This window comes from Oreochromis aureus, linkage group 3, assembly GCF_013358895.1.
Source record: "Oreochromis aureus strain Israel breed Guangdong linkage group 3, ZZ_aureus, whole genome shotgun sequence".
In the NCBI taxonomy this organism is placed as follows: Eukaryota; Metazoa; Chordata; class Actinopteri; order Cichliformes; family Cichlidae; genus Oreochromis; species Oreochromis aureus.
The window spans coordinates 38807936-38835457 of record NC_052944.1 but is presented as its reverse complement, the minus strand read 5'-3'; the positions used below and the strand labels follow the sequence as shown (position 1 = coordinate 38835457).

Here is a 27522-nt window from a genome sequence, read left to right as displayed (position 1 = left end):
TACAGCTCCAGCTGCATCTGTTTCTTATTCTGATACTAAAGAGGATCTCCAAAAACACTATGGCTTTGTTATGATAGTCTTATTTGTTCTCAATGAGTTATTGATTACTTGTCATATTGTAATTAATGTAATTATGTAGCACAGTGAATATTATATTTCAATATGGCATTGTTAGTGGCCAATCACATAACATGGTGCTAGTAGCGGATATCTGAGCAACCCTGACTCACTCACCTGTTCCTGTATGTATCCAGTTTCCGGACTCCTCATGTCCCCAGCTGTCACAGGTAAGAGTCATGTACATGTCCCTGTTGTCTGAATTGGCCATATTTTTGTTGATTGGCGTTCCTCATGCTTTTGTAGAGACCACCTGCGGATCGTTTCCTCTGAAGCCTTCTCTCCATCGACTGCGGGTGTTTTTGTGGCGTACGTTTAATTATTTTACCTGGTAGTAAACAGGTGTGTTTATAGGTTGGAGCTGCAGAAGACTCCTGTTGGCCACTTTGTTTGAGAATCGGGGTGCGCCGTTTGATCGGTATGTAACTTTGAATTGTTAAGATATTAGCATGACGTATGTCATAATAGTCTCTTTACTGTAAATGCTAACTTCACAGCGCAACCGCTACTGCTTCTCTGGGCTACATTACAGACGTGTTGCTCTGACTTTCCTTTCTTTCTTTCTTTCGGGTTTCCTTCTGCCCGTTTCAGTAACTGGATGGACAGTAATTAGTTTTACAGTCGACTCTTTGTCTCATAGACGACCGACTTGGATTTATACGGCGAGCCAGAACATCTAAAAACAGAAGTTTTTATAATAGTGTTTGAGGCGGATGTGGAATTTATGGAAGCACCATGTTAACGTGCGTTTCATGTATTGAGTTATTCAAATAGAGCAGTTTGTATGTAACAACTTCATATAACTATAAGTCATCTGTTCTAAAATGAAGATTCAATTTATTTTGTGTTTGCGTGGTGGGGTGAAGGAAAACCGGTAACTAAACGGTACTGACAGCGCAACCTGGAGGTGGAGTTACACCCCAGGAAATATTACACTAGCCAGTGCAAAAGTTTTAACAGTTATAAAGGCACACAGGCTATTACACGCTATTAACAAAGCATAGGCGTGGTAAATCAGTTTCATTTAAAAAAAAAAACCAAAGAGAGAGAAGAAAACAGTTTATTTAAACATAATAACTGAAAATAATATAGAGCTGCAGGAAAGAAAACGGCAAATCAAGTGGCAGGATTTGCAATACCAAACCTTTAATTACAATTTTAATACCAAGCATTGCTTAAAAGAACAAGATTCACTGCCACTATATTGCTCTAGTTAAAATATAGCTCAACAGTTTGTTAATATGGCTACCCCCCCAACATAAGTAAAATAAACCTACAAATCAAGCAATACAACTCCAGTTAAATTAAAACCACCATCAGGCGCACCCTAGGCGGCCCGACAAAGTGTGCTGTAGCAGAGGCAGACATAACACGTGACATCATTGGACCTTTACCTTTTCCTTGTTATTTCCTCAGCCCCTTATGTTGCCACACCTATAAATGGTTCAGTGATTCTTGAGATAAGGGACAAAACATGTCCGGCAGATATAACCCAATTTTGTGGTTAAAAATATGCATACAAGTATTAACCCAACTGCCTAAAAGACAAACCAAGGCAATGTTTATACAACAAAAGTATGATTTTGCATTTTTTATAAATATATATTTATTTTAAATGGTACAATACATTACCAGTACCTTAAAAATCCATTGTCCAGAAGCAGGTGTGATAATATTAAAATACAGAAAAAAAATTAAAAGTAATGTAAAATTAAACATCATGGCTCTTGTCACTAAGTATTTAAGTCAATACCTTATATAATATCAAAATATGCAATTGAAAATTTATTTTTACATATTTTCTAAGTGATTAAAATCGTGTCCAGAGTTTTTGTCAACACCATCAGATTTTTTTAAAAGTACAAAAAAATCAGGAATTATTGTGGGTAGCTTAAACTCTGAGGACCCCTTTACCACTTCCTGTTTGATACACATGCCCTGAGGTCACTGCTGTGATAATTTTTTTTATTTTAATTTCATTTATTGCATACCTTTCTGATAAAACTCTGTGTCACAACCATAGTGCGTCAACACCAAAGTCGATGTAATCCAAGATTTAAGTATTTTTTTTTGTAAAAAGAGCTTCATTTAGGTAGATTGTAGAGGCCATAAGCAACTGATGAAATTCACCATTTATATTAAGTTATTTTTTACTAATATTTTGGATATATTACTTCCTGTGTATTTTACTGATATTTCTGCTTCACAGATGTGTCAAATATTATCAAATTTGCCTTATCTTGAATTTCATTGTTTATGTATACATTATTAATCCTGTAGGAAAATGCTTAGTCCTCTGCATTTAACCCATTCACTCAGTGATGCAGTGGGCAGCTATAAATCCAGGGTTGCCGCTGTTCGTTGGATTTGAATGCCCAACCTTCCGATCATGTGGCATCTACTGAGCTAGCTGTGCCCCGAGAGCTGTTCTTTAAGTGATGATGTATGAATCCTGCTTCCAGGCCCAAACTACTCTGTGTTTATTAAGCCTGTTGTGCTGTTAAAATGTTTTAATGCTTTTTATCTTGTTCTATTACATCTGAACAAGCCCCTAAAAACAGTCAGTGATCACTGTCAGCCTAACCATCGGGAACCCTCACGTTAACTTTTATCAATTGGAAAAAGGTTAGTGTTCATCCTCCAACTTCACTGTGTTCATATTATGCTAACATAGCTGTGTCACTAGCGATCACGTAGCACATCACTATATACCAGCTAGCCCAACTTTAGTAACCCTACAGAAGTCACTGCTGCTTAGTTTTCTGTCTTCATTTATGTTGGAAGTGATAGCAGAGCTGGTATATCATGTTTAGGTGGAAACAAGCAATCTAACTTCTAACTCTGTTAAATTTCATATATTCTGTTTTCATGGATGCCTGGATGTTAGACCTGGTAGAGCAGCCACACTGATCATTTTATTAAAGATGAAAGAATTTAGACAGTTTGTAACTCTCAGTGATGCCGCAGAGTTCCTTTGACTTTGGGATCTGCAGCAGAGTTTGGACCTGGAAACGGCTAATGACATCAGACTTAAAGACCGGATAGCATCTCTATTGCTTAATGCATAATTGTGTTGTGAATATTCATCCTTAATCTGTAAAAAAGCATCAGGCTCAGAAAAATTATAGTAATAACAAAATGGTACATTTCAGGCTAGAATAGCAAAGGGGAACCTGTCAGTAGAGGAATGAAAGAGGAAGTATCAAAAAAGAAGGAGAGAAAAAATTAACAGCCAGCCTGAGTTGAAGAAAGAGTTTCTCATAAAGGAAAGGGAAATATGGAGAAATAGAGTGAAAAAGAGAAAAATAAAGAACATCAGTGATCTGAAAGAAAGAGAAAAAAGGCAGAAGAGAAGGTTTTGGAAGAAAGCACAGTGAGACAAAGGAGAGAAAGTACAGCGGGGTCTAAACACACAACCACAGAGAACTTTAGGAATCAAGGAGTAGTAGGCAGCTACTTGCTGGTGAACTATTAAGATGTAGAACTTGACATGTGCAAAAACAGAATTGTTATGGTGTGTCTTGTGATATTACAAAGATTGTTAAGGTTTAATTGTCATTTTGAAAGAAATAGTATCTTGTTTTCTATTAGTGTGTCAACACAGTCAGATTTGTGTCACCACCATCAGCACCTTGTCAACTTCATAATATGGAGTTTTGGTTTATTTTTCTCTTTTGGAGAACCATATATTTTCCTCCCTCATGATCTTCCAATAAAACTACATAATTTTCTCAATAAATGTGTAATTTGCATGCTGCTTAATATGATTGTTTCTTATACAGATTAAATACAAGCTTCTGAAAATATGTATGACTGTAACTCTAATAATAAAAAGCCAAAACAATCTTACTTTTAAATGTGGTATAATTCATTTGAAAACATATGTGCATAAACAATAGAATAGAGAAGCTGCTAATAGTCAAAATAGCTGAAACAACTTAATTTAAAATATATATTTTTGCATTTCTTTGTGTCTGACGGTGTTGACAAAAACCTTGCACTTCTCCAGCAAAAACATAAATTATTAAAAAATGTTACACCTGGGAGATTGTACCAAAACATGATGAGACAGCCGAAACTTTGTGTAACAATTACATATAAATATGTTTTTGAAAAATCAAAAAATATATTTTAGAAAATTAAAACCTGTTTTGTCCCTAATCTCAGGAATCACTGGGTTACATACTGTACATGTATGGATGTCTGCAAAAGTCATCTGTCATGGTCCTGGGTCTTTGAGCCAGATCATGAGTTTGTGTTGTGACTCATTCTTTTGGATTCAAGAGATTTTCATATTCTAGTTCTGTATAAGTCAGCCTTTAGTTCTGTATTTACTGTATCACATCTTATTTCTAGTTCTTGTTTCCTATTTGCATTCATGTATGTTCCTTTGATTTTCGTGTCTAGTCCATTCTAGTTTCATCTCAGTGTTTTGTACCTGTGTCTGCTCCTTGGTCTCACCTAGTTCGTCATGTTTCCATGTTTATCCCCAGTGTGTGTGTGTGTATACTTCCTGTTTTATTTTGATAGTCTCCCATCTCCCATTTTGCTTCCCCCGTCATCATTCAAATTCTGTTCTACTGTGTTCCCCATGTGTGTCCACTCTGACCTGATCTCCTCCTTTGTATTGTTTGTGTATCCCTTTTTTCTGTCACGTTGTCCCCTCATGGATGTGGCCTTCTGTGTGTTTGTGTGTTGAATTATAGTTCTAGATTATTTACTCCTGACCAGTTTTCCATCTGTTCTGTGAGAACATAACATAACATAACATAACATAACATAACATAACATGCTTTTCAATTCTACACAATGGAGGTTAGAGCTGCCTGTGTGATATGTGACAGGGAAAATATTTGCCTAGCTTCTGGGCGTTGCCCTGGCTGCCTGGTCAGACATCATACCTTTGATATGAGTTTTCGTTCATTTATTAAAGCCAAACCAAATATGGTGACATGGAAAGGAAGAATTTAACAATCAGCTAACATATAAAACGCCCATTTTCATTCTGGGTGGCACAAGCCACTATGCTCCTAGTTTGAGTCACAAAATCAATAACCCAGGCAGAGTGTGTGAAAGCAACAGAAACATCAATATGAAATACGAGATCTGTGATTAACTGTCCACACACAGGTTACACACCCAGATTAGACATTAGCTCTCCTTTTTTCTTCAGTGCACCAAACACAAAATATACATAAAGTATGAACTCATCTGTCATACAAAAGTAGCTCAATTTGAGTGACATGTAACCAACAACTAACTGTTTCTGTTTCCTTCTGATCTTTTTGTCCCACCTCTCAGACACGTTTCCACACATTCAAACACTGAAGAGCGATAAAGAGGAAACTGCTGAGCAGCAGAACATCAGCAGAGACAGACATGGCCAGCAAATACACTCGCCTTGGTGAGTACATTTAAAAAGACTAATCTATAACATTAATTTTATGTAAACCTAATAAAACTCAACACCCACTTATTAAACTTAACATGTATCAGATTCTATTCATTACTTTTATTTATCTACTTGTTTGATCTCTTCTTCTAATAATTTCTTTTTGTTATTACTATTTTTAATGGTTTTCTAAGTACTTGGTACACTCTGATCCAAATCAGAAGTTCAGTCTACCAATCCAAAAGCTGATTCATGAAAGGTAAAATAAAAGTTTGACTGAAAAGTTATTTTCTTTTATTAAAGCCCAGAGTCAGAAAGAACGTAGGAAAAGTAAAATTAAAGGAATTTATTAGGAAAATAATTGTTTTTCAATCAATGTCATCAGCAGTTTTTTGATAAAACAAGAATTGAAAAAAATAGATTTGAACAGTTTTCCTACTAAAACTAAAGAGGAACAAAAGAAGGGAGGTATTTTCTTGTTCGTCTCCTTTGACATTTGTTCTGTTCACTAATTAACATGATTCTTTACCCCACTTCAGAATAATGGTCCACTCAGCAAATCTACCATGACTTTATTTTCTTGTTCGATCCAATTCCATTCAATTCTAAAATATTTGGAAAATCTAAATAAATCCAGAATGCAATGATTAGAAAATTTCACATCCAGATTTTATTTACAATAGAACATAGAAAGCACATCTAATGTTTAAACTTAGAAAATTAAAATATCTGTGTCCCTTTTCTTTATTTAATTTGACGTAACAGTGGTGACAGAAGTCAAAGGGGGACATTGAAAGTGTCAGAAGATCTGTCTTTGTTCTCAGCACATTATCACATATTCCCACAGAGTCAGGCACCTACTGGTTAAATATTAAAATACTGTAGGTATCATCATTTCACCAAATTTCCCCCTTGTGGGACAATTAAAGGATTATTCTATTCTATCATATATGGCGCACATGAGGAAGACGTCATACAGAGTTTGAAGGGTGACTGAGAGATGTAGTCTTGACTTCATGATCTATAATAGTTGACACAGTAAGAAGGTTACTGTTTCAAATCCTTTAGGGATCTTTTTTTCCCCCCCCCTGGAGTTGCAGCCTATTCTCACTCCCGAGGCGTAACATCCCGACGATTTGTCACGTCCCGCTGCGTTCCCGAGGAATGCGAAAGGTGACCTTCCGCGTTCTTATGCGACGCGCCGGGTTATAGGTGAAATCCAGTAGTGTGACAGTCCTGCAGTAATACACGTTCCAGCCATATATTCCAGCCCTAACCTTAACCTTATCCCTAACCTTAACCAGCACTTTAATGACGTTAAATAGTGTTTTCCAAAGCGATTTAACTAAAATGAATGAACATGTGTAGATCGATTCCAAACGGTTGTCATGTCTCCTCATTTTTCCGATCTCGTCATTTAGGAATGTTGGTGGGTGCCTGGAAGCATAATATGTTGACGATTTGTCACCTAGCATAAAATATTACGTGTTGGGAGTTCACATGTTCTCCTTGGACTTGCATGGGTTTCCCCCAGTTATTCCAGCTTCCCCCCACAGTCCAGAAACAATTTGATTTAATTTCAGATATTATGTGGATGTGAGGCAGATGAAATCCTTGAAGAAGCCTAAAGTGCTCTATGAATGTATGATTAATGGTTAATTCTTGTTAAAAGGACTTTGAGTGGTCATTAAGAGTAGAAATGTCCTACATCAGGGGTGTCCAAACTTTTTTCACTGAGAGCCACATACATAAAAATATAGGAGGGCCTGGGTCACTTACTAGAAATTAGGTATATAACCTTAACTTTAGTGTATTAAAGTTAGAAAAATCACTTAAAAGTGTTCAAATATGTTATATTGTTGAATATAATTAAAGACAAAACTGCCTTCATCACAGCTTTCCATAAATGGATCTTTATTGATTTATTCAGAAAAAGCTTTGGTTGCTCATTCTCAGAACAGCAGCAGATTTCCTCTTGGACAGAATTTACAATACAGGGAAAAAACAATATTGGGTAAATTTCAAGCTTGTTATTTCAGTTATTAGGCTTAGGCAACACACCTATTAACGTTTGTTTGAAACGGTTATCAATCTCCATCTGGTCTCCAGGTCTCCATCTGAAAAAGGCTTGCCATGTCTTGCGATGAGTTGGGCGACCTCATAGTTGCTATTGGAGCCTTTTCCTGGACAATTTGAGCACGAAAAAAATACTGTTGCTGACCCCACAGGATAGCTACCATTTGCTTTAATTTCTGCTCTCGCTCAGCCAGTGGCGGTCCTAGCCTGTTTGGCGCCCCGGGCGAACACGCCCTCTGCCCCCCCCCCCCCACACACACACACACACACACACGCACACACACATACAGTATATGACCCTATATATGAAGAGAGAGAGAGTATGCATAGTGTGCAAACGGCTACCAAACAGACATCATAATTCGTCATATAATGGGAACAGGACAAATCAACAATTGACACTGACTAATTAATATTATATTATTGTATATATTGTTTGGAGTTTAGTCTCTTACTGTTACTATTTTTTCCATTTCTTCTTGGAGGAACTGTAACCCACATAATTTCCTTAGGGATTAAGAAAGTATTCTGATTCTTCATGTTTTAGGATACATGACCTGCCATTATCCAATGACACATGTGCTTACCTGTATCTTTTGCTCGTTTCTCCTTGTAGGAGCCATAATTAAATGTATTGAATTTTAATGATCACTGGGTTTTCATTTGTTTGGCTATGGTGATGTGTAACGAGAGTCACGTGGGACATTAAGAGGGCGTTGTCAGTCTGTCTTTCACTGGTTTGATTTTGACAGAGAGCAGGGCTGGGTAGCTGTAGTTTTTGTTGAACGCAGCACAACGAGTTTGCCCTTGTTGCATTAGAGCTGTGATGTTTTAAGAGTTTGAATCGCGAGCTGATCACATTGCTCTGTAAACTTTTCAAGCACTTTAATAAACAAGCAAGCAATTCCACCTCTCGCATTATTGCGTACAGTTGACAGCGCATCAGGCAAATAGGCAGGCTCCACCCCCAGTCTCTAGCGACTGTGGAAGTCGCTCCACTCCTCCTCTTCTTTTCTCTTTTTTTTAAACTTTAAAAACGGGTTGTGTGTGAGACTTTAAATCAACAAAATATAAAATATACATTTTAAATTGTTATTGATCCCTTTACCCCGAGTCCTAAAGTGTATATTTATTTTCTTACTCTTCTTATATTTATTGTTTGTTTACTTGCACTGCTGTAACTGGAGCCTCGTCGTCTCGTCTCTCTATATACTGGACTGTATGTAGCGGAGATGACAATAAAGTTTACTTTGACTTCAGCAGCGAGCAGGTGCACCGAGGGCTCTCGCGCTCACTTTTCGCGTATAGAATTTCGACAAAACATCGGTGCAAATTATAAGTCTGTATCATAATGTCTGCTGTTTTCGTGTTGTTGGTTTGTTTTTATTTTGTTTTACTTTGCGAGTTGGTTATAAGATGCTGCTCCAGCCACCCAGAGAATCCCCGCCGCCCGACCTCTCCTCCCTGTGCATAAGCAGCAGGCGCCCTCGCAAACGGAGGGCGCCCTTACTCCCAGCAAATGGGCGATAGAAAACCGATCGGTGCCTATGCCATTCCCAATATGCGCTGGCATGATGTCGGGGCAGCATGAGTATGAGCAATTTTTTTTTTTTGCCGATGCCCGTGATGCCGCCCCCCACCACGATGCCCCCCCCGGGCAACCGCCCGTGTCGCCCGTATCTAAAACCGCTACTGCGCTCAGCACCAGTGTAGGATGCATAGGCCTGATGTTTGGTTTCATAATGACGTTGTACATTATACTCTTTCATAACTGCCACAGTTTCAGTGCAGATCAAACAGGACACATGTCCCCTTGAATTCTTTGAAGAAATATTCATTCTCCCACCGTGTCTGAAATTTTCTGCACTCACTTTCTACCTTTCGCTTCTTTGGTTCTGCCATGTTTAGTAACTTGGGGGTAAATTTCTTCTGTGATTGTCCTTTTTGGTAGAGCAACTGCCTTTATCAACAGTAGCTCCCCCTGGTGTTAAAACTAAGAAGTGCAATACACTCAAGCAAAAGTTGAAGTGCGGGCCATTTTCTATTCTATTTATAAAATTTCGTTCGGACCAATTAAAAATGGACGTAGTTTGGACACCCCTGTCCTACATGAATGCAAATATATTACATTTTCACCTCCAATGTAACAAAATAATATAAAATTAAACAAACTAGAATCCATTTGTTTCCTGAGATTAAATTGACAGAGAGCCATCAGAAATTAATACAGAGACCAAAGGAGGGTTTGGGAAGGACCTGAGCTGATGATTCAGTTAGTGTGGGGAAAGACGTGCAAGTCCCACACATGCATAAAATCTGGATGCACAGAGTTTGTGAACTTCTGCACATCTTTACTTCTCAGTAATTCTGCCTCTCTGCGATGCTCTTTTTATTCCCAATCTCATCAGTGATTGGGTGTAAAATAATTTGTGATGGCAGTTAACCAAACTAGATGCAAACTGTTCCTCCAGCTGTTTCATTTTCAGTACCACTGCCATCAAATTTAAAATGGGCCGATATTTCTATCAATACTAAAATATCACAGTTTAAACATTTGATACACTTTCTTTGCTATATTGTGAATAAAAAATGGATTTCTGAGATTATAAAATTCCTGCTTTCTGTTTTTATTTACATTTAACACACTATCCCAACTTTTTTGATTGAGGTTGTACTTCTTTTAGAAGGACACGTACAAAAGCAGTCCTGTCATGTCTCTATAACTCTGTAACTTCAGACTGGAAAAACACATGAGCAAAGTTTAGTTTTCTGTTTGTTTGTTAGGTTGTTTCTTTATTTCTTTTGTTTGTTTTTAGCTGCAGATAAAACAAGATAATTCCTGGAAAACTATAGTGAGTGCTTTCCACCTGACCTCTTACAATGACATTTTTTAATTTCCTTTTTCTTTATTTTTGTACAAAAACGTGAGTAAATTTAGTGAAACCATGTTAAATATTACCTTTATTCTACCGATTCGTTTGTTAAAAAATAAGCCATCAGTGGGAAACCCAACACCAGTCTTCCTTCTCTTGCTCCTGCTGATCAGCTCTCCCAGGTTTTCTTTTCTTGGACTGTGTCTAAGTTTAAAAATATTTGCTGGAGCCCAGAGTTTCTTATTATTTACTCACTGATTTAATGTCAGTTTGGGCTACACAAGATATAATAAAAAGTACACACTGTTTGTCTTCAGAGTCTGAATTGTGAAAATATTAACTTTAAACTTTAACTTTAAAAATGTTTAATACTCTTCAGCAAAACAAGAGGAACCAGAGAAGCCAGAGCTCAGGATTTTGCTTCTTGGAAAAACTGGAGTTGGAAAGAGTGCTTCAGGAAACACCATCCTAGGAAAAGGGAATGTGTTTGAATTGACATCATCAGAGTGTCAGAAGGAAACAGGAGAGTTTGAAGGTCAAAAATTGGCTGTAGTTGATACTCCAGGTCTGTGTGACTCCAGTAAAACTGAAGAGGAGTTGACAGCAGACATGGAGAGAGCCATCTGCTTTGCTGCTCCTGGTCCTAATGTGTTCCTGGTTGTGATTCAGGCCAACGGATTCACAGATGAAGATCAAGAAACAGTGAAAATGTTTCAGAAGATGTTTGGAAAAAGGTCAACATGTTTCACATTAGTTTTGTTGACCCATGGAGATGACCTGAAGTCAGATGGAGACACCATAGAAGAATTAATCAGTAAAAATCCAGCTCTCAGTGGCTTCATCAGTCAGTGCGGTGGAGGATATCATGTCTTTAACAACAGAAACAAGGATCCCTCTCAGGTCAGAGAGCTGCTGGAGAAGATCAACACCATGGTTCAGAGAAATGCAGGAAGATACTACACCATTGAAATGTTCAGAGAGGCTGACCTCAGGATTGTTCTTATTGGGAAAACTGGAGCTGGGAAGAGTGCATCAGGAAACACCATCTTAGGAGAAAAAGCTTTTAAATCCTCAACATCTTTTTCCACAGTAACATCAAAGTGTCAGAAGAAAACAGGTCTGTTTGATGGTCAAACACTGGCTGTAATTGATACTCCAGGTTTATTTGACACCGGAAAAACTGAAAAGGAGGTGAAAGAAGACATGAGTTGGTGCGTCAAGTTTGCTGCTCCTGGTCCTCATGTGTTCCTGGTTGTGATTCAGGCCAACAGATTCACAGAAGAAGAACAAAAAACTGTCAACATCATTCAGGATATGTTTGGAGAACAGTCAGCACGTTACACTATGGCCTTGTTCACCTGTGGGGACAATCTTGAGAGAGATGGGGTCACCATTGAAAAAATGATCAATGATAATCGTGTTATCTCTGACTTCATCCGTCAGTGCGGTGGAGGATATCATGTCTTTAACAACACAGTCAAAAATCCCTCTCAGGTCAGAGAGCTGCTGGAGAAGATCAACACAATGATTGCGAGAAATGGAGGAGGATACTACACCAATGAAATGTTCAGAGAAGCTCAGAGAGTCATGAACAAACCAGAAGCCGACCTCAGGATTGTTCTTGTTGGGAAAACCAGAGTTGGGAAGAGTGCAGCAGGAAACATCATCCTAAGGGGAAAAGTATTTAGATCAGCATCTTCCTTTGTAACACCACAGTGTCAGAAGGAAACAGGTCTGTTTGAAGGTCAAAAACTGGCTGTAATTGATACTCCAGGTTTATTTGACACCAAAAAAACTGAAGAAGAGGTGAAGGAAGACATCAGTAGCTGCATCTCCCTTGCTGCTCCTGGTCCTCATGTGTTCCTGGTTGTGATTCAGGCCAACAGATTCACAGAAGAAGGTCAAGAAACTGTCAACATCATTCAGAATATGTTTGGGGAACAGTCAGCACGTTACATGATGGCCTTGTTCACCTACGGAGACGATCTTGAGGCAGATGGGGACACCATAGAAAAAATGATCAGTGATAATACTGTTATCTCTGACTTCATAAGTCAGTGCCGTGGAGGATATCATGTCTTTAACAACAGAGACAAGGATCCCTCTCAGGTCAGAGAGCTGCTGGAGAAAATCAACACAATGATTGCGAGAAATGGAGGAGGATACTACACCAATGAAATGTTCAGAGAAGCTCAGAGAGCCATGAAAAAAATAGAAGCCGACCTCAGGATTGTTCTTGTTGGGAAAACCAGAGTTGGGAAGAGTGCAGCAGGAAACATCATCTTAAGGCGAAAAGTATTTAGATCAACAGCTTCTTCTTCCTCTGTAACATCAGAGTGTCAGAAGGAAACATGTCAGTTTGAAGGTCAAACACTGGCTGTAGTTGATACTCCAGGTCTGTACAAAACTAAACTAACTGAAAAGGAGGTGAAGAGAGAGATTGTTAGATGCATCTCCTTTGCTGCTCCTGGTCCTCATGTGTTCCTGGTTGTGATCCAACCAAACAGATTCACAGAAGAAGAACAAAAAACTGTGAAAATCATTCAGAAGATATTTGGTGAACAAGCAGCTGATTACACGATGGCCTTGGTAATCCATGACGATGATGAGAAGCAGGACACCATAGAAGAAGCAATCAAACATCTAGATCTCAAAGACTTTATCAGTCAGTGCCATGGAGGATATCATGTTTTTAACAGCAGAAACAAGGATCCCTCTGAGGTCAGAAAGCTGCTGAAGAAAATCAACACAATGACTGAGAGAAATGGAGGATGCTGCTACACCACCAACATGTTTGAAGAGGCAGAGAAAGCCATTAAAAAAGAGATGGAACGACTTCAGAAAGAAGATCCAAAGATGACGGCCAAAGAAGCAAGATACAAAGCAGAAAGAAGGAACGAGTTTACTCAGGGGAATTGGGATGACATTATTGCTGGAGCTGCTGCTGCTGGTACTGGAGCTGCTGCTAAGGTTAGTAGTGGAATTGGCATTGGAGTTGGAGCTTTACTTCAAGGAGCACGTGTTGCAGGAGCTAGAGGAGTTGTTGGAGTAGTAGCAGGAGTTGCGGGAGTTGCAGCGGGAGTTGCAGTGGGAGTTGTGGGAGTTGCAGCAGTGGATATTGCAGTAAAAGCCACAACTTTGAAATGGAAATTGTGGGATTGTGTTACACAGTAACATTCAGTATAAACATGTGTCAGCTGCTGGTAAATAAGAACATTTATAAACATAATAACAATAATAGTGTGGAGTTCAGTATTTTCTGATAAAGCAAATTATAAGATATGATACCCAAAGAAGAAAGAAACAAATTCTTTAGGACAGCATGAGAGCTTTTGTTCAACAGTAATTTCGATCATTTAGCAGTAAAGAAGGAAATAAAGAAGGAAGAAAATAATCACATCATAGTGTTATTGTCTTTGTAATTCTTATTGTTATTAATTGTTTTTTTATATGAAATATAATCTTTAATAACATCATAGTGTGTATTAGTGTACTGAATAATCATTACATAATCATTACTGATTATTAGCTTATTTGTAATCATTGGGAAAATATTGAATTCCATAAGTCTGTCAGGTTATGTACGATGTGTTTTGAAGCTGTTTTCTCATATTTACTTTGACCTTTCGAATGATGTGTCATGAATAAAACAGATTAAATTTATTCATGAAGGTTGTTTTTCTGTTGTCTTTTCTAACAAAGAAACCTGGCATGAATCACTCAAGATCACTGAGCTGTTTGAGCGGATCAAATTAAGACGTTAAAGAACAGCAGTCAAGTTTCAAACAAAGTAGAAATATTTCTTTCAGCACTTAATACTAAGTGTGTGATCATGTCTGCTGAGTAATTTGAAATGGGAAATGTGGATAATTTTTCTTGAATGAGCTCTCGCTGCCAAAATCAGCTGAAAAGTAATAAAGTGATTAGAAACAATTTAACGATGTGTGTGGGACTGTGTCAAAGAAGAAACTTATTTTAATATGAGAATAAAGTGTAAAAAGACCTGAGGTTAAGGCTGCGGCTGAAAATACACATTTATAAAAGAGAGATAATAATGAAAAGAGCCTGATACACACACTGTAACCAATTTATGTAATGCAAACAGTGTTATACAGTAATAATTTAACAAAGTATATTTATTGTAAATTAAATTTACAGTTACTTAACTAGAACAGGATACTGTACAAGATACTGTAATAGGTTTGTAATTTTACTGTATTGACAATTATTACATTGGAAATATATATTACTACAACTACTGTGATATTTACAGTAAAGTTACATCAGTAAAATCAGTTACAGCAGGTTGTTTTTTGCTGTAAAAAGTGTTTATAGTAAAGTTACTGCAAACACCTTTATAGTAAATTCCTAGCTGCCAGTAAGTTATAAAATTTGCAGCAACCTCTTTACAGTGCAATACTATCCTCCTCCTCTGATTGGTTCAGGCTTCTATGTGCAATCAGTTTCTGATTACACCTCAAACCTGCATGGTAAATTCAATCAGTTATAAACATATACTGAATAAAGATTGTAAACAGAAAATGCAGGGGCTGATGTCAGATCACCATTTACACATTACAGTGCTGAGGACTCAAAAAACATGCTTTTGGCTGGATGGATGGCTCTCGTGTTTTTATACTCTAACTCATACTAATAGAATAATGTTGAAGTTCTGTCATAGTTAATAAGAGTTTCATATAATCACAGCTAATCTTGGACAAGTAAGTAGTAGTAAGTCCAGACGACTGGGACACATCACTTGGGTCATCTGTGATTTAGAATAATCCTTTAATTGTCCCACAAGGGGAAATTTGGTTGTAACAGCAGCCAGAAAGACACATATACAATAAACAGTACACAGGACACAGAACAGAAATATACACAATTTTTGACATATTTACATCATGGACAATGGTTACCGAAAACAGTACTGTACAGTTATTTAATAAAATAAAATAAAATACAGATAAGAGGCAAACCCAGGTTGTAGTGTGAATCAGTTGATAAAATAGTACAAGTTACAACGCTGATGTAAACATCTATGATTGTTGGGAGCAGTTTTGATTGTACAGTCTGACAGCTGCAGGGAGGAAGGACCTGCGGAAACGCTCTTTCATGCATCTAGGATGCAGCAGTCTGTCACTGAAGGAGCTCTGCAGTTCAGCAACATTTACATGCATGGGGTGGGAGACTCTGTCCATCAGAGATGTTATTTTGGCCAGAGTCCTTCTGTCTCCCACCACCTGCACTGGGTCCAGGGTGCATCCCAGAACAGAGCTGGCCTTCCTGATGAGTTTATCCAACCTCTTCCTCTCAGCTGCCGATAAACTGCTGCTCCAACATACCACACTGTAAAAAATGACAGATGCCACCACAGAGTCATAGAAGGTCTTTAAAAGCGCTCCCTGTACTCCAAATGACCTCAGCCGCCTCAGCAGGTAGAGTCTGCTCTGACCCTTCCTGTAAAGAGCATCAGTGTTGTGGCTCCAGTCCAGTTTATTATTCAGGTGAACACCCAGGTACCTATATGTCCACTATCTCAATGTCCACTCCCTGGATGTTCACCGGTGTCAGTGTGGTGGGTCTGCGTCTCCGGAAGTCCACCACCAACTCCTTGGTTTTCCCGGCGTTGATCAGCAGGTGGTTCTGCTGACACCAGTCTACAAAGTCCAGAGTCCACTGTCTGTACTCTGAGTCGTCCTCACCTGTGATGAGGCCGACTATGGCAGAGTCGTCAGAGAAGTTCTGTAGGTGGCAGCGTGGGGAGTTGATGGAGAAGTCTGCAGTGTAGAGGGTGAAGAGGAACGGTGCCAGCACAGTTCCCTGTGGGGCCCCTGTACTGCAGACCAGCGTGTCAGAGACACAGCCCTGTGACCTCACATACTGTGGGCGTTCTGTGAGTTACACCATCTATCGTTCACGAACAGTGTTGGTCAAGTTACTTGAAAAAAGTAATCAGTTACTAATTACTGATTACTTCCCCGAAAAAGTAATCCCGTTACTTTACTGATTACTTATTTTCAAAAGTAATTAATTACTTAGTTACTTAGTTACTTAGTTACTTTTTAAAAAGACGATTTACAACCTGAATAGGTGATAAAGCGATAGATCTTTCAGCCCAATTCTACTTTTTCTGCATAATCCATCATACAAAGTGTAATCAAATGGAAACGTCTCTTTTTAAAACTTTAAACTTTAAATCTTTTAACTTTATGCATCAAGCAAAAACTTAATTATATGCAACATTCTCTGACTGGAAGAAATTTGTTTAACAATTAAACCTATTTCTTGCACATTCCAGCACATAAAATAAAATATTTTTTTGTGTTTACACTCACTCTTTCAAATAGATGAAAGTAAAACACAGCAGAAAATAAATAAAATCAAAGACTCAGCGGTCCTGTTGCTCTATTTTCACCTGTAAAGCAGGAGTGGGGTAGGCGGAGGTTTACCCTGGTGCAGGTGTGCTGCAGCGGTCAGTGGAAGAATCCGCGAGTTTCTCTGTGAGTTTCACATTACGTCGTAGCGCACTCGCTGCTTGCTTGGAAGTTTAGGGGGTTTTTTCGCTGTAAAAAGAAGTTTTCTTCCCACGCACAACGGACACTAATGTTTTTGTCACTTTTTATGGAATCAAACTCAAAATAAGGTCAGTACTTCCACGCTTTGAACGCTGCATGCTCATACTCTCTCCCGCACTTGATATATTATGATCTGCACACAGCTGTTGTCACTAACGTCGCACTCGCTTACGTCACTGTCATGAGACATTCTCGCAAAAATCACGGTTTTAGTAACGCAGTAACGCAGCGTTCCTACGTGAAAGTAACGGTAATCTAATTACCGTTTTTGCAATAGTAATCCCTTACATTACTTGTTACTTGAAAAAAGTAATCAGATTACAGTAACGCATTACAAGTAACGCGTTACTGCCCATCTCTGTTCACGAACACAGCCAGACCCCCTCCTCTCTTCTTACCACTCTCCGTTGTTCTGTCGGCCCGGATAAGATGAAAACCATCCATGTTTACGTGTGAGTCCGGAGTTAGCGCAGTTAGCCACGACTCTGTGAAGCACATCAGGCTGCACTCCCTGTGACAGCAAACGCGCTCTAGTGTGAACCCTCAAAGCGGCCTGCATGCGCAAAAGAAGACGTCACACACAACGCGCTCTGTTTAGACCCAGACCAAACAGTATTGTTTGACTGTTTCAGACTTTACGTTTCCCAATTTTGCTTTAAGTTATAAAGTTATTTTGTTATTTACATATGGCCTAATAATGATCCTTATTGCTGTTTTAGAGGAGCGGTGCTTCAAAGGATGCAGATTTCTGTCAGAATCTGCAGATTATACAGTACAAATAAAATGTTTACGTTTCTCCAACGTTTTCTTCCCAACAGTTTCACTGGATGGCCAGGAAGCGTTCACGATATCTTCTCCGGCGCTGATAATTGGCGTCTGTCTTGTGTCAGTGACGTAAACGACGGATTTAATGCGACATGACCGTTCAAACAGCAGTCGCTTTCTAAAACATCAGATATGTATCGGATTCAGTACCACACACGAAAGTGACCCAGATCGGATTTGAAAATATCGGATTTGTGCCGTTCACACTGTCATACCATGATCGGATATGGGTCGCATAGGGTCAAAAAAGTCGGATTTGATGCGCTTTCGCCTGCAGTGTGAACGTAGCCTTAGTGATTAGCTCTCCATGTTTTTTAAATGTGCCAAAAACAAAACATCCACAAAGTATGAACTCATCTCTCATACAAAAGTAACTCAACTAAAATGAAATTTAACCATCAACTAACTTTTTCTGTTTCCCTCTGACCTTTTTGCCCCACCTCTCAGACATGTTTCCACACATTCAAACACAGCAGAGCGATAAACAGGAAACTTCTGAGCAGCAGAACATCAGCAGACAGAAAATCACATCAACTCCCTTTAAAGACAGACGTGGCTGGCAAATACGCTTGCCTTGGTGAGTACATTTAAAAGACTAATCTATAACATTCATTTTATATATAATAAAACCCAACACCCACTTATTAAACTGAACATTTGTTGGAGTCTAGTCATTATTTGAGTTTATCCTCTTGTTTGATCTCTTCCTCTAACAATTTCTCTCTGTTAATATTACTTTTGATTGTTTTCTAAGCACTTTGTACAATTTGATGCCCAACATGAACATCAGCTTTCAAACGTTGGGTAAAAAAAACTAACACAGACGAACACACTATCACAGATTAAAATTTTTTGTTTTTTTGATTAAAACCCAGGGTCAGAATTTAGGAAAAGAAAATTAAAAAAAAATTTCAGTAAAAGAATTTCTTTTAAATCAATATCATCAACAGTTTCTTGATGACACAAGAAGAAATAAAATAAGATTTGAACTCTTTTTACAGTAAACATTCAGAGAAGAACAAAGTGATGAAGGCATTTGCTTGTTTATCCCACTCAGCACTTGTCTTCACTAATAAATATTTAGCACTCTGAAACAGGAAGTATAGGGCAGCAAACTCCTGTGAAACAGTTTTGAGGTTTCATTGCTGCACTAAAGTACATATCTGTTAGAACACTTCCTCAAATTTCTACAGGTGTGCAATTGAGAGCTTGCTGACGAGCTGCATTACAGTTTGGTACGGAAGCTGCTCTGCCAGCAGCCGTAAATCACTACAGAGGGTGGTGAAGGCAGCAGAGCACATCACTGGCATGAGGCTTCCTGCCATTCAGGACATTTATCTTCAACGGTGCCTCCGTAAAGCACACAGCATCATCAAGGACCACAGCAACCCAGCACATCAGCTGTTCTCCTTGTTACCATCTGGCAGACGCTACAGGAGTCTGTTTGCTCGGACTACAAGACTTAAAAACAGTTTTTACCATCAAGCCATTCGACACCTCAACCAAAACACTTAAACACACACACCACACTTCACAGGATGCACTCAGACACTGTCCTACAGTTTCACAAGTGCATTGTACACTCTGCACTGGTCACTTCACTCTTATTAGTATTTAAAAAAAGAAAAAACCTTACTCCATGCAACACTGTACTAACTGCCACTCAAAATTTTGTACTGTTCGGTTTGTACTGCTGTTCACTCCTGCCACTTTATCCCATGTGCAATATCCCATTTGTTTTGCTCTTTAATATTTTTTACTGTACCATACTGCTGAGTGACTGTCTTCTGCACAACAAATACATTTCATTGCAATGTTGACCCTGTGCTAACTTGCATATGACAAATAAAACTGAAACTGAACTGATGTGACAATTTTTTTTCAATAACCAAAATACACAAATACAAGATTAAATATTTTATTTATCAAAGATACATAATTACACATTCATACAATCAACAAGGTTTCTTACGGAGCCCTGCAAGGGACATTGGAGAAAATAAAATAAAGATGAACTTTTGCCGCATCCTTTGCAGGTCACATTTGAAGGCCGATTACGTCACAGCCAGCCAACGAAGGCTGTCCCAATTCGAAGGCTGCTCCAAATCCATCCTTCATTTCCCCGAATTTGATGGATGGGTCGGGTGTATCCTTCGTGGCCTAAACTATCCGTGAATTCATAGCGCGGCCCAGCCAATTCCAGTTTCGAACAATGGCGGCAGCTACTTAATTTAAATATTACTCTTTCTGGGTCACAAAATAAACTTTTAACATATTTTCAGGCAAGAATCTGGCTGTGTAAACTTAAAATATCTGCTAGATTTATCAACACATCCCATATTTGCAAAAGTGCTCTGATGTTTTCTGAGACGTCTGTTACACACCAGCTCGAAGATGATCAGGAGGTCGAGGCCCACTAGAGCCAGGGGGAGCACCGCACTCCCAGCACATGGTGCCAGCTCCTATTATGCGAGATCTCGCAAAAGTTCATCTTCATATTTTTTCTCCAATGTCCCTTGCAGGGCTCTGTAGTTTCTTTAAAAATTACACACGGTGTAAGAAAAACATTGTAACATACAAATAAATGTTCTTTGATGATCACATTACATGTATCACATTTTCAAAGCATAATATACTAAGAAAAGCTTTCACAAAAACAGTTTTAGAGAACTTACACACCTTTACTTTTTCCACAGTGCCTGTATACCTCTTTCAAAACTTTGTGCTTTTCACCATACGACACAATAACTCAGGATAATCTAAGACCTGCCATCAAATCTCTGTTGCTTCTTCACAATCTTTGTCCACGCTGCTCTCCTCAGATCCAAATTCAGAGTCTTCTGTACTTGATTATATATGGCTCTTTGGCAGTTCATCAAAAATATCTGAAAAGTGTTTTAAGTGGAAAAAACACCTGAACGTAGTGAGGGGAGCAGAAACTCTACTCTTCTCACTGTTGAGGTCTCACTGTTGGGAAGCGCTTCTGCTCCCTTTAGGCCAAACAGAGAGAATGAGGAGAACAGTTAGGCTGGACCTTGTTCCGTCATATGGTCTGCCATATGGCCAGGTTATTCGGGCCCTGAACCAGGTGTAGGACTGGACTCTCTCACACACATCACATCACCGCACGCACTCTGTTTATAATTTCTTCTTATAATTTCTTTCTTAAATCATTATTTGCACATTCTTTTTACTGTAAATTTCTCATTTAAAATCTGTAAAGTTTGTAGTAATTTGTAAATCTTACTGTCAACTCTTACTGTCATCTAATGGTTGGGCATTCCAAAGCAATAAGCATTTAACCACATGTCGTACTGAGTATGGTTGTGTGTATCAAATAAATAAAAATTGAAATAAATTTGAAATTTAATTTGAAACACTGGGTTGTAGGGCAGCTGGTAAGGACTTTTGTATTTCTGCAAAGTCTGCAAAGCTATTGGTTGATTTCAAAAACTCTGCATGCTTCACTTTTCACAAGGCCGTAAATTCGGCTCATTGGTCAGATCAAAGCCGTCACCCGATGTCTCAGTGTCTGGAGCGAGAGCCTGCCTCTCTGAAATGACTTTATTGATGAATCTGGGAGGAGTTTGAGATCATGCCCGGGGTTATAATCAGTGGGATATTTCCAGTAGGTGAAAGTCAGGCTGGCACCCCCTGACATTGTGTTTTGTTCATTTATATTTGTACTTTGTAGTTTGTCAATAAAGTTTATTAAAAAAAAAAAAGTCACCCCCCCCCCCCGAACTGCTGTTTCACAGGGATCAAGTTAAACCCCACCTCCTCCGCTCTCTGATTCGTCAAAGTGAAATTGCTTTATTGATCCGCGTTTTTTCTTATTGTTAAATTGTAGGGCCAGCTGTATTCGGTTTATTACCAGATCAGGGAGGGGTCCCGGCTGTCTGAGTAACTCAGATTGTAATTTTACCCACACTGACCTTCGTGTCAAGACGGACCTGTTTCACTAGGCCAGGGGTCGGCAACCTGCGGCTCCAGAGCCGCATGCGGCTCTTTAGTCCGTATAGTGCGGCTCCGCGTGGTTTGGGAAAATAAATTAGAAGTATTTAGCTGAAGTGTATTTTATTTATGTTAGTTCTTTTTTAACTTGTAGTTCTAAATTGGAAGATTATTTTGATATTGAAATATAAAAATAAAATTATATTCTATTATTTTTTCATCGCTCAAAATAAGAGTCACACTCGCGGAAGCCGGTAACGCCGTGCATTTATCGAGACTTTCAACCCCAGGTAGGCCAATTATGGATCTTCGGATCCACATTATGTCAGCAGCTGTTCTCCACCGTGAACTATGTTAAAACAAACACCGCTCACGCCTCACAGATGACAGCTTACAGTCCTGCGTAAAGATAAAAGTGACTTCAGTACAGCCCGATTTGCAGACGCAAATCGCGTCTGCAAATGCGCAGAGGTTCAGGAGCAGAAGTCCCATTGTAAACATATCACGGCAGACCCGACGATGTTTCCATGAACACGCTTTTCAGCATCTCTTTATTGACCACTTTTCACACACGGTTGCTGTACGCATACAGCCGGCTGTAGCTTTTCAGCTCACAGCCCGACATATACCAACAACAACACAACAGCACAGATAGCGCAGACTTTAAGGCGGCGTCCGCCGCTGCAAACCACACACATTAACCAGGTAAAATACATATTTAGGCAGAATTTTGCAAATATCTATTTTTCATTTTTCAGCAGCATAGTGCTTTTTTTCCAGTTATTTTTTAAAAGTCAGGTCAAGGCTCCAAAAGCCCAAAGGCGATATAAGGGTGGCGGCTGACAACAGTTTTTGTTTGCTACATGGATCATTTTAGTTCAGCTGGGTGTCTTTGCTTTTGTTATATTTCTTTAAGAGTTCAAAATGTGTTAATTACATAAATAAAATGTAATTTTCTCTGTAGGACTTCATGGATTTCATAAGCAACACACCTTAGTTGTTCACACAAAGCACAAAGGTAAAAACAATATATACAGTGTTATCTTCATTTTAGATGTCAAAAGTATTTATGGCTCCCAGTGTTTTCTTTTTATGTGGAAACCGGGTCCAAATGGCTCTTTGGGTCTTAAAGGTTGCTGACCCCTGCACTAGGCGGTCCTCGCTCGTGCTGAGGTGCCACGTTTGTCAGTCAGACTTTTTGATTTTGCTTGGGGGACAGGGAGAGTCTGGGCTTCTCTGCTTAGGCTGCTGCCCACGCGACCCGGTCCCCGGATAAGCGGAAGAAGATGGATGGATGGATGGATTAAACAAATTAAGCAAATATCCAAAGCCTAACAACGCAACCACTACAAAAATTAAGCTTTTGTACCACCAGATTCTCATATACTTACATTTAAAAGTGAAAGTGTATTCCTCTCCACATTAACTCCCGCTTTGTCCGCAATTGTTATGAGAAAAATTCTCCTGTATGACCCGCATAATAAATCCTGGGATATGGTGGGTCACGAAGGATACACCTGACCCATCCTTAAAATTTGGGGAAAAGTAAGATGCATTTGTTGCCGCATTTGCCGCCACATTTGGAAGAGTCTTCCAATTTGGACAGCCTTCATTGTGTCGCTGTGATGTAATTGCCCACAAATGCATCCTTTGAAGCATGCTACCCTTAATTTGGACACAGCCAGAGTCTGCATGCAGGTCTGTGAAAGCAACAGAAACATCAATATTAAAAACGGTATCTGTGATTAACTCTCAGTGATCAGAGCCCCACACTTACACAGGTTAAAGACCCAGATTAGAGATTAAGTCTCCTTTTTCTTCAATACACCAACACAAAACATGCACAATGTATGAACTCATCTCTCATACAAAAGTAACTCAATTTGAATGACATGCAAGCAGTTTCTGTTCCCTTCTGACGTTTTTGCCCCACCTCTCTGACACGTTTCCACACGTTCAAACACAGTAGAGTGAGAAAGAGGAAACTGGTGAGCAGCAGAACATCAGCAGAGACAGAAAATTACATCAACTGCCAGTAAAAGACAGACATGGCCAGCAAATACACTTGCCTTGGTAAGTACATTTAAAAAGACTAATCTATAACCTTTATTTTACATAAAGGCTTATAAAACTCAACACCCATTTATTAAACTGAACATGTATTAGACTCTAGTCATTATTTTAATCTATTTCCTAGTTCAATCTCTTCCTCTAAGAGTGTTGCATAACCTTACTTCATTTTTCCATCACTTTTCTTGAACCTGCCTTTACCTTTTCTTCTTCTCTCACTTCTGTTGATCAACTCTTGCAGGTTTTCTTTTCTTGAACTGTGTTTAAGTTTTAAAAAACTTGCTCTGTGTTTCTTTTTTATTTAGTAAGTGGTTTGATGTCAGTTTGGGCTACACACAATAGAACAGTACAAAGTACAAACTTTTTGTCTTCTGAATTTGAATTGTGAAAATATTAACTTTAGGGAAAGGAAATGGTAAAATGTAACTTTCATACAATCATCAATAAAAAGTGTTTAATACTCTTCAGCAGAGCAAGAAGAACCTGAGAAGCCAGAACTCAGGATTTTGCTTCTTGGAAAAACGGGTGTTGGAAAGAGTGCATCAGGAAACAACATCTTAGGGGAAACAACGTTTGAATCCTCACCATCTTTTACTGCAGTAACATCAGAGTGTCAGAAGGAAACAGGTCTGTTTGATGGTCAAAAACTGGCTGTAATTGATACTCCAGGTTTATTTGACAGCGATAAACCTGAAGAGGAGGTGAAGGAAGAGATCAGTAGGTGCATCTCCTTTGCTGCTCCTGGTCCTCATGCGTTCCTGGTTGTGATTCGGGCCAACAGATTCAAAGGCGAAGAACAAGAAACAGTGAAAATCATTCACAATATGTTTGGGGAACAGTCAGCACGTTACACTATGGTCTTGTTCACCTACGGAGACGATCTGAGGAGAGGTGGAGTAACCATAGAAAAAATGATCAATGATAATCCTGTTATCTCTGACTTCATCAGTCAGTGTGGTGGAGGATATCATGTCTTTAACAACACGGTCACAAATTCCTCTCAGGTCAGAGAGCTGCTGGAGAAGATCAACACCATGGTTCAGAGAAATGGAGGAGGATATTACACCTATGAAATGTTCAGAGAGGCTGAGAGAGTCATGAAACAACCAGAAGCCGACCTCAGGATTGTTCTTGTTGGGAAAACCAAAGTTGGGAAGAGTGCAGCAGGAAACAGCATCTTGAGAGGAAAAGTATTTCGATCCACAGCTTCCTCTTCCTCTGAAACATCAGAGTGTCAGAAGGAAACGTCTCTCTTTGAAGGTCAAACACTGGCTGTAGTTGATACTCCAGGTCTGTATGAAACTAAACTAACTAAAGAGGAGGTGAAGAGAGAGATTGTTAGATGCATCTCCTTTGCTGCTCCTGGTCCTCATGTGTTCCTGGTTGTGATCCAACCAAACAGATTCACCAAAGAAGAAGAAAAAACTGTGAAAATCATTCAGGAGATATTTGGTGACCAAGCAGCTAATTACACGATGGCCTTGGTAATCCATGAAGATGATGTGAAGGAAGAAACCATAGAAGAAGCAATCAAACATCCAGATCTCAAAGACTTTATCAGTCAGTGTCGTGGAGGATATCATGTTTTTAACAGCAGAAACAAGGATCCCTCTCAGGTCAGAGAGCTGCTGAAGAAAATCAACACAATGATTAAAAGAAATGGAGGATGCTGCTACACCACCAAAATGTTTGAAGAGGCAGAGAAAGCCATAAATACAGAGATGGAACAACTGGAGATGACAGTAGCTTCAGAGACAGCCAAAGAAGGACGATACAAAGCAGAAAGAAGGAACAAATTCACCCTGGGGGATTGGGATTCTACTATTGCTGGAGCTGCTGCTTCTACTGCTGGTGTTGGTGCTGGAATTGCTGCTGGAGTTGGTGCTGGAATTGTTGCTGGAGTTGGAATTATCGTTCAAGGAGCTCGAGTTGGAGCAGCTGCAGGAGTTGCAGCAGGAAGTGCAGGAGCTGCAGGAGTTGCCGTGGACATTGCAGTGAGTGTTGCAGTAAAAGCTGCAATTTTGAAATGGAAATTGTGGGATTGTGTTACACAGTAACACACAGTAAGTAAGAAATAGTTTCTTTGGGACACCGTGAGAGTTTTTGTTCTACAGTAATTTTGATCATTAAGCAGTAACCTATTAAGGACAAATTATCATAAAGACAGAAGAAAATAATCACAGCATAGTGTAATTATCTTTGTAATTCTTGTTTTTGCTGAATATTTTTGTATGAAATCTTTAATGACATCATAGTTTTTATTACTTTACTGAATAGGAACATGTTAATCATTACTGATTATTAGCTTGTAATGAATGAGGGAATTTTAAATTCTAGTCTAAAGCAATTAGTCTGCCAGATTATGTACAATGTGTTTTGAAACTGCAAGTCTAAAATTTAGTTTGATCTCTTGAATAATGTATCATGAATTAAACAAATTACATTTTTTTTTATGAAGTTTGTTTTTTTGTTGTCTTTTCTAACAAGGAAACTTGGATTGAACCAGTTTCCAGTGAAGAAGATTCACTGAGATGTTTGAGCTGATCAAATTGTGACGTTAAAGAACAGAAGACATTTATTTCATGTTTTCTCCACTGTGTCAAACACATTTTATGGCTGAAAAGCATTCAAACATCGCTGGGTCTGTCGTGGTTATGTTACAGTGGTGCGAAACCCAGAAGTGGGGTGGCATGACAGACCCAGCGATGTTTGCATTCTTTTCAGTCTTTACTTTTTATTATTTCATGGTTGCTGTTAAACACACACAAATAGCCACAGCTCTCCCACTGTCAGTCGCACACATCATCAACAACAACCACACACAGGACCCTACACAGATTTCAGCTGGCGAGACATGATTGCGATGCCACACAGGTTCGCCTGCCTTCCCTGCTGCAACACCGCCGACCATGCCCGCCACAAACTTACACACTTGCTTTACTTCTCTGGGATAGCCTACTTGAAGATGAAATGCCGGTTTGGCAGCACGTAGCGAGGCTCTAAATGCTTTCAGTTTGAATTAACTCCAGACCACCGACAGGTCTCACACACAACAGCCGCACTATCACGTGACGCATACTGCTCCGACGTGCTTAGATCACTCCCTGGGTTACACCATGCCGCAAGTTTTGTGATATTTAATGGACTGGGTTACATTTTTATCTCTCCCAATATCCGATCCAGTCATTTAGGTCCGGATCGGACCGATACCGATACTGTATATCGGATCAGTCCATCTCTAGTAAAGACCCTACAATTATACAAAAAAACCCACAACAGTCACATGAAATGGAATAGACTCAATGTGGATTGATGAGCCCTTACTGCCAACAGATTAAAATTTACTGTTAATTCAATTGCAGCAACAACTTCAGGCATCAGGGAACATGTTTAAACTGCAGTACTGTCCTCCTCCTCTGACTGGTATCACTAAGAATCATACTCCTAGATCAATGAGCCACAAATCCCCAAGTTTCCCTGTCTAAAGAAACATACAGTCACTCAACCTCTAAACCTGTGGGATAAGTTAGACAGAGAGCCCATTTCACCTTTCAACTACAATTCACAGACATTCCCTGAATTTCTCACATCCCAGCAACATAAACTCCAGAACGGCTGTATTTGTTTAAAACAATAA

General features: G+C 39.1%; 2 protein-coding genes across 6 annotated transcripts; both read left to right on the top strand.

Annotated features, from left to right (window-relative positions):
* On the top strand, positions 1 to 19116 carry LOC120436068 (GTPase IMAP family member 8-like). Of its 4 annotated transcripts, XR_005610100.1 has the most exons (5): positions 254 to 287; positions 364 to 535; positions 5419 to 5521; positions 18309 to 18438; positions 19055 to 19116. XR_005610100.1 is itself a non-coding variant. In XM_039606408.1 (4 exons), exons 3-4 carry the CDS (start codon positions 5497 to 5499, stop codon positions 13630 to 13632), a joined length of 2820 nt encoding a protein of 939 aa, XP_039462342.1. In that variant the 5' UTR covers positions 1 to 287; positions 472 to 535; positions 5419 to 5496; the 3' UTR covers positions 13633 to 14768. The 4 variants fall into 4 exon arrangements, 3 of the variants coding, with proteins under 3 accessions (XP_039462342.1, XP_039462330.1, XP_039462336.1); XM_039606408.1 differs by lacking the exons at positions 18309 to 18438; positions 19055 to 19116 and adding an exon at positions 10838 to 14768 and having other exon boundaries at positions 1 to 287; positions 472 to 535; XM_039606396.1 differs by lacking the exons at positions 18309 to 18438; positions 19055 to 19116 and adding an exon at positions 10838 to 14768.
* Positions 19117 to 23766: 4650 nt separating this feature from the next.
* LOC120432679 (GTPase IMAP family member 8-like) lies at positions 23767 to 26342 on the top strand. 2 transcript variants are annotated; one of them, XM_039607917.1, is made up of 2 exons: positions 23767 to 23888; positions 24354 to 26342. In XM_039607917.1, the coding sequence occupies exons 1-2, from the start codon at positions 23864 to 23866 to the stop codon at positions 25940 to 25942; spliced, it is 1614 nt and encodes a 537-aa protein (XP_039463851.1). In that variant the 5' UTR covers positions 23767 to 23863; the 3' UTR covers positions 25943 to 26342. The 2 variants fall into 2 exon arrangements, with proteins under 2 accessions (XP_039463851.1, XP_039463852.1); XM_039607918.1 differs by having other exon boundaries at positions 23797 to 23888; positions 24357 to 26342.
* Positions 26343 to 27522: the final 1180 nt, after the last annotated feature.

Coding starts and splice junctions, on each gene's coding strand:
- LOC120436068 (XM_039606408.1), top strand. CDS start 5,497: ATGGCCAGCAAATACACTCGCCTTG. Junction 5,522..10,837: donor CAGCAAATACACTCGCCTTG/GTGAGTACATTT, acceptor AATACTCTTCAG/CAAAACAAGAGGAACCAGAG.
- LOC120432679 (XM_039607917.1), top strand. CDS start 23,864: ATGGCCAGCAAATACACTTGCCTTG. Junction 23,889..24,353: donor CAGCAAATACACTTGCCTTG/GTAAGTACATTT, acceptor AATACTCTTCAG/CAGAGCAAGAAGAACCTGAG.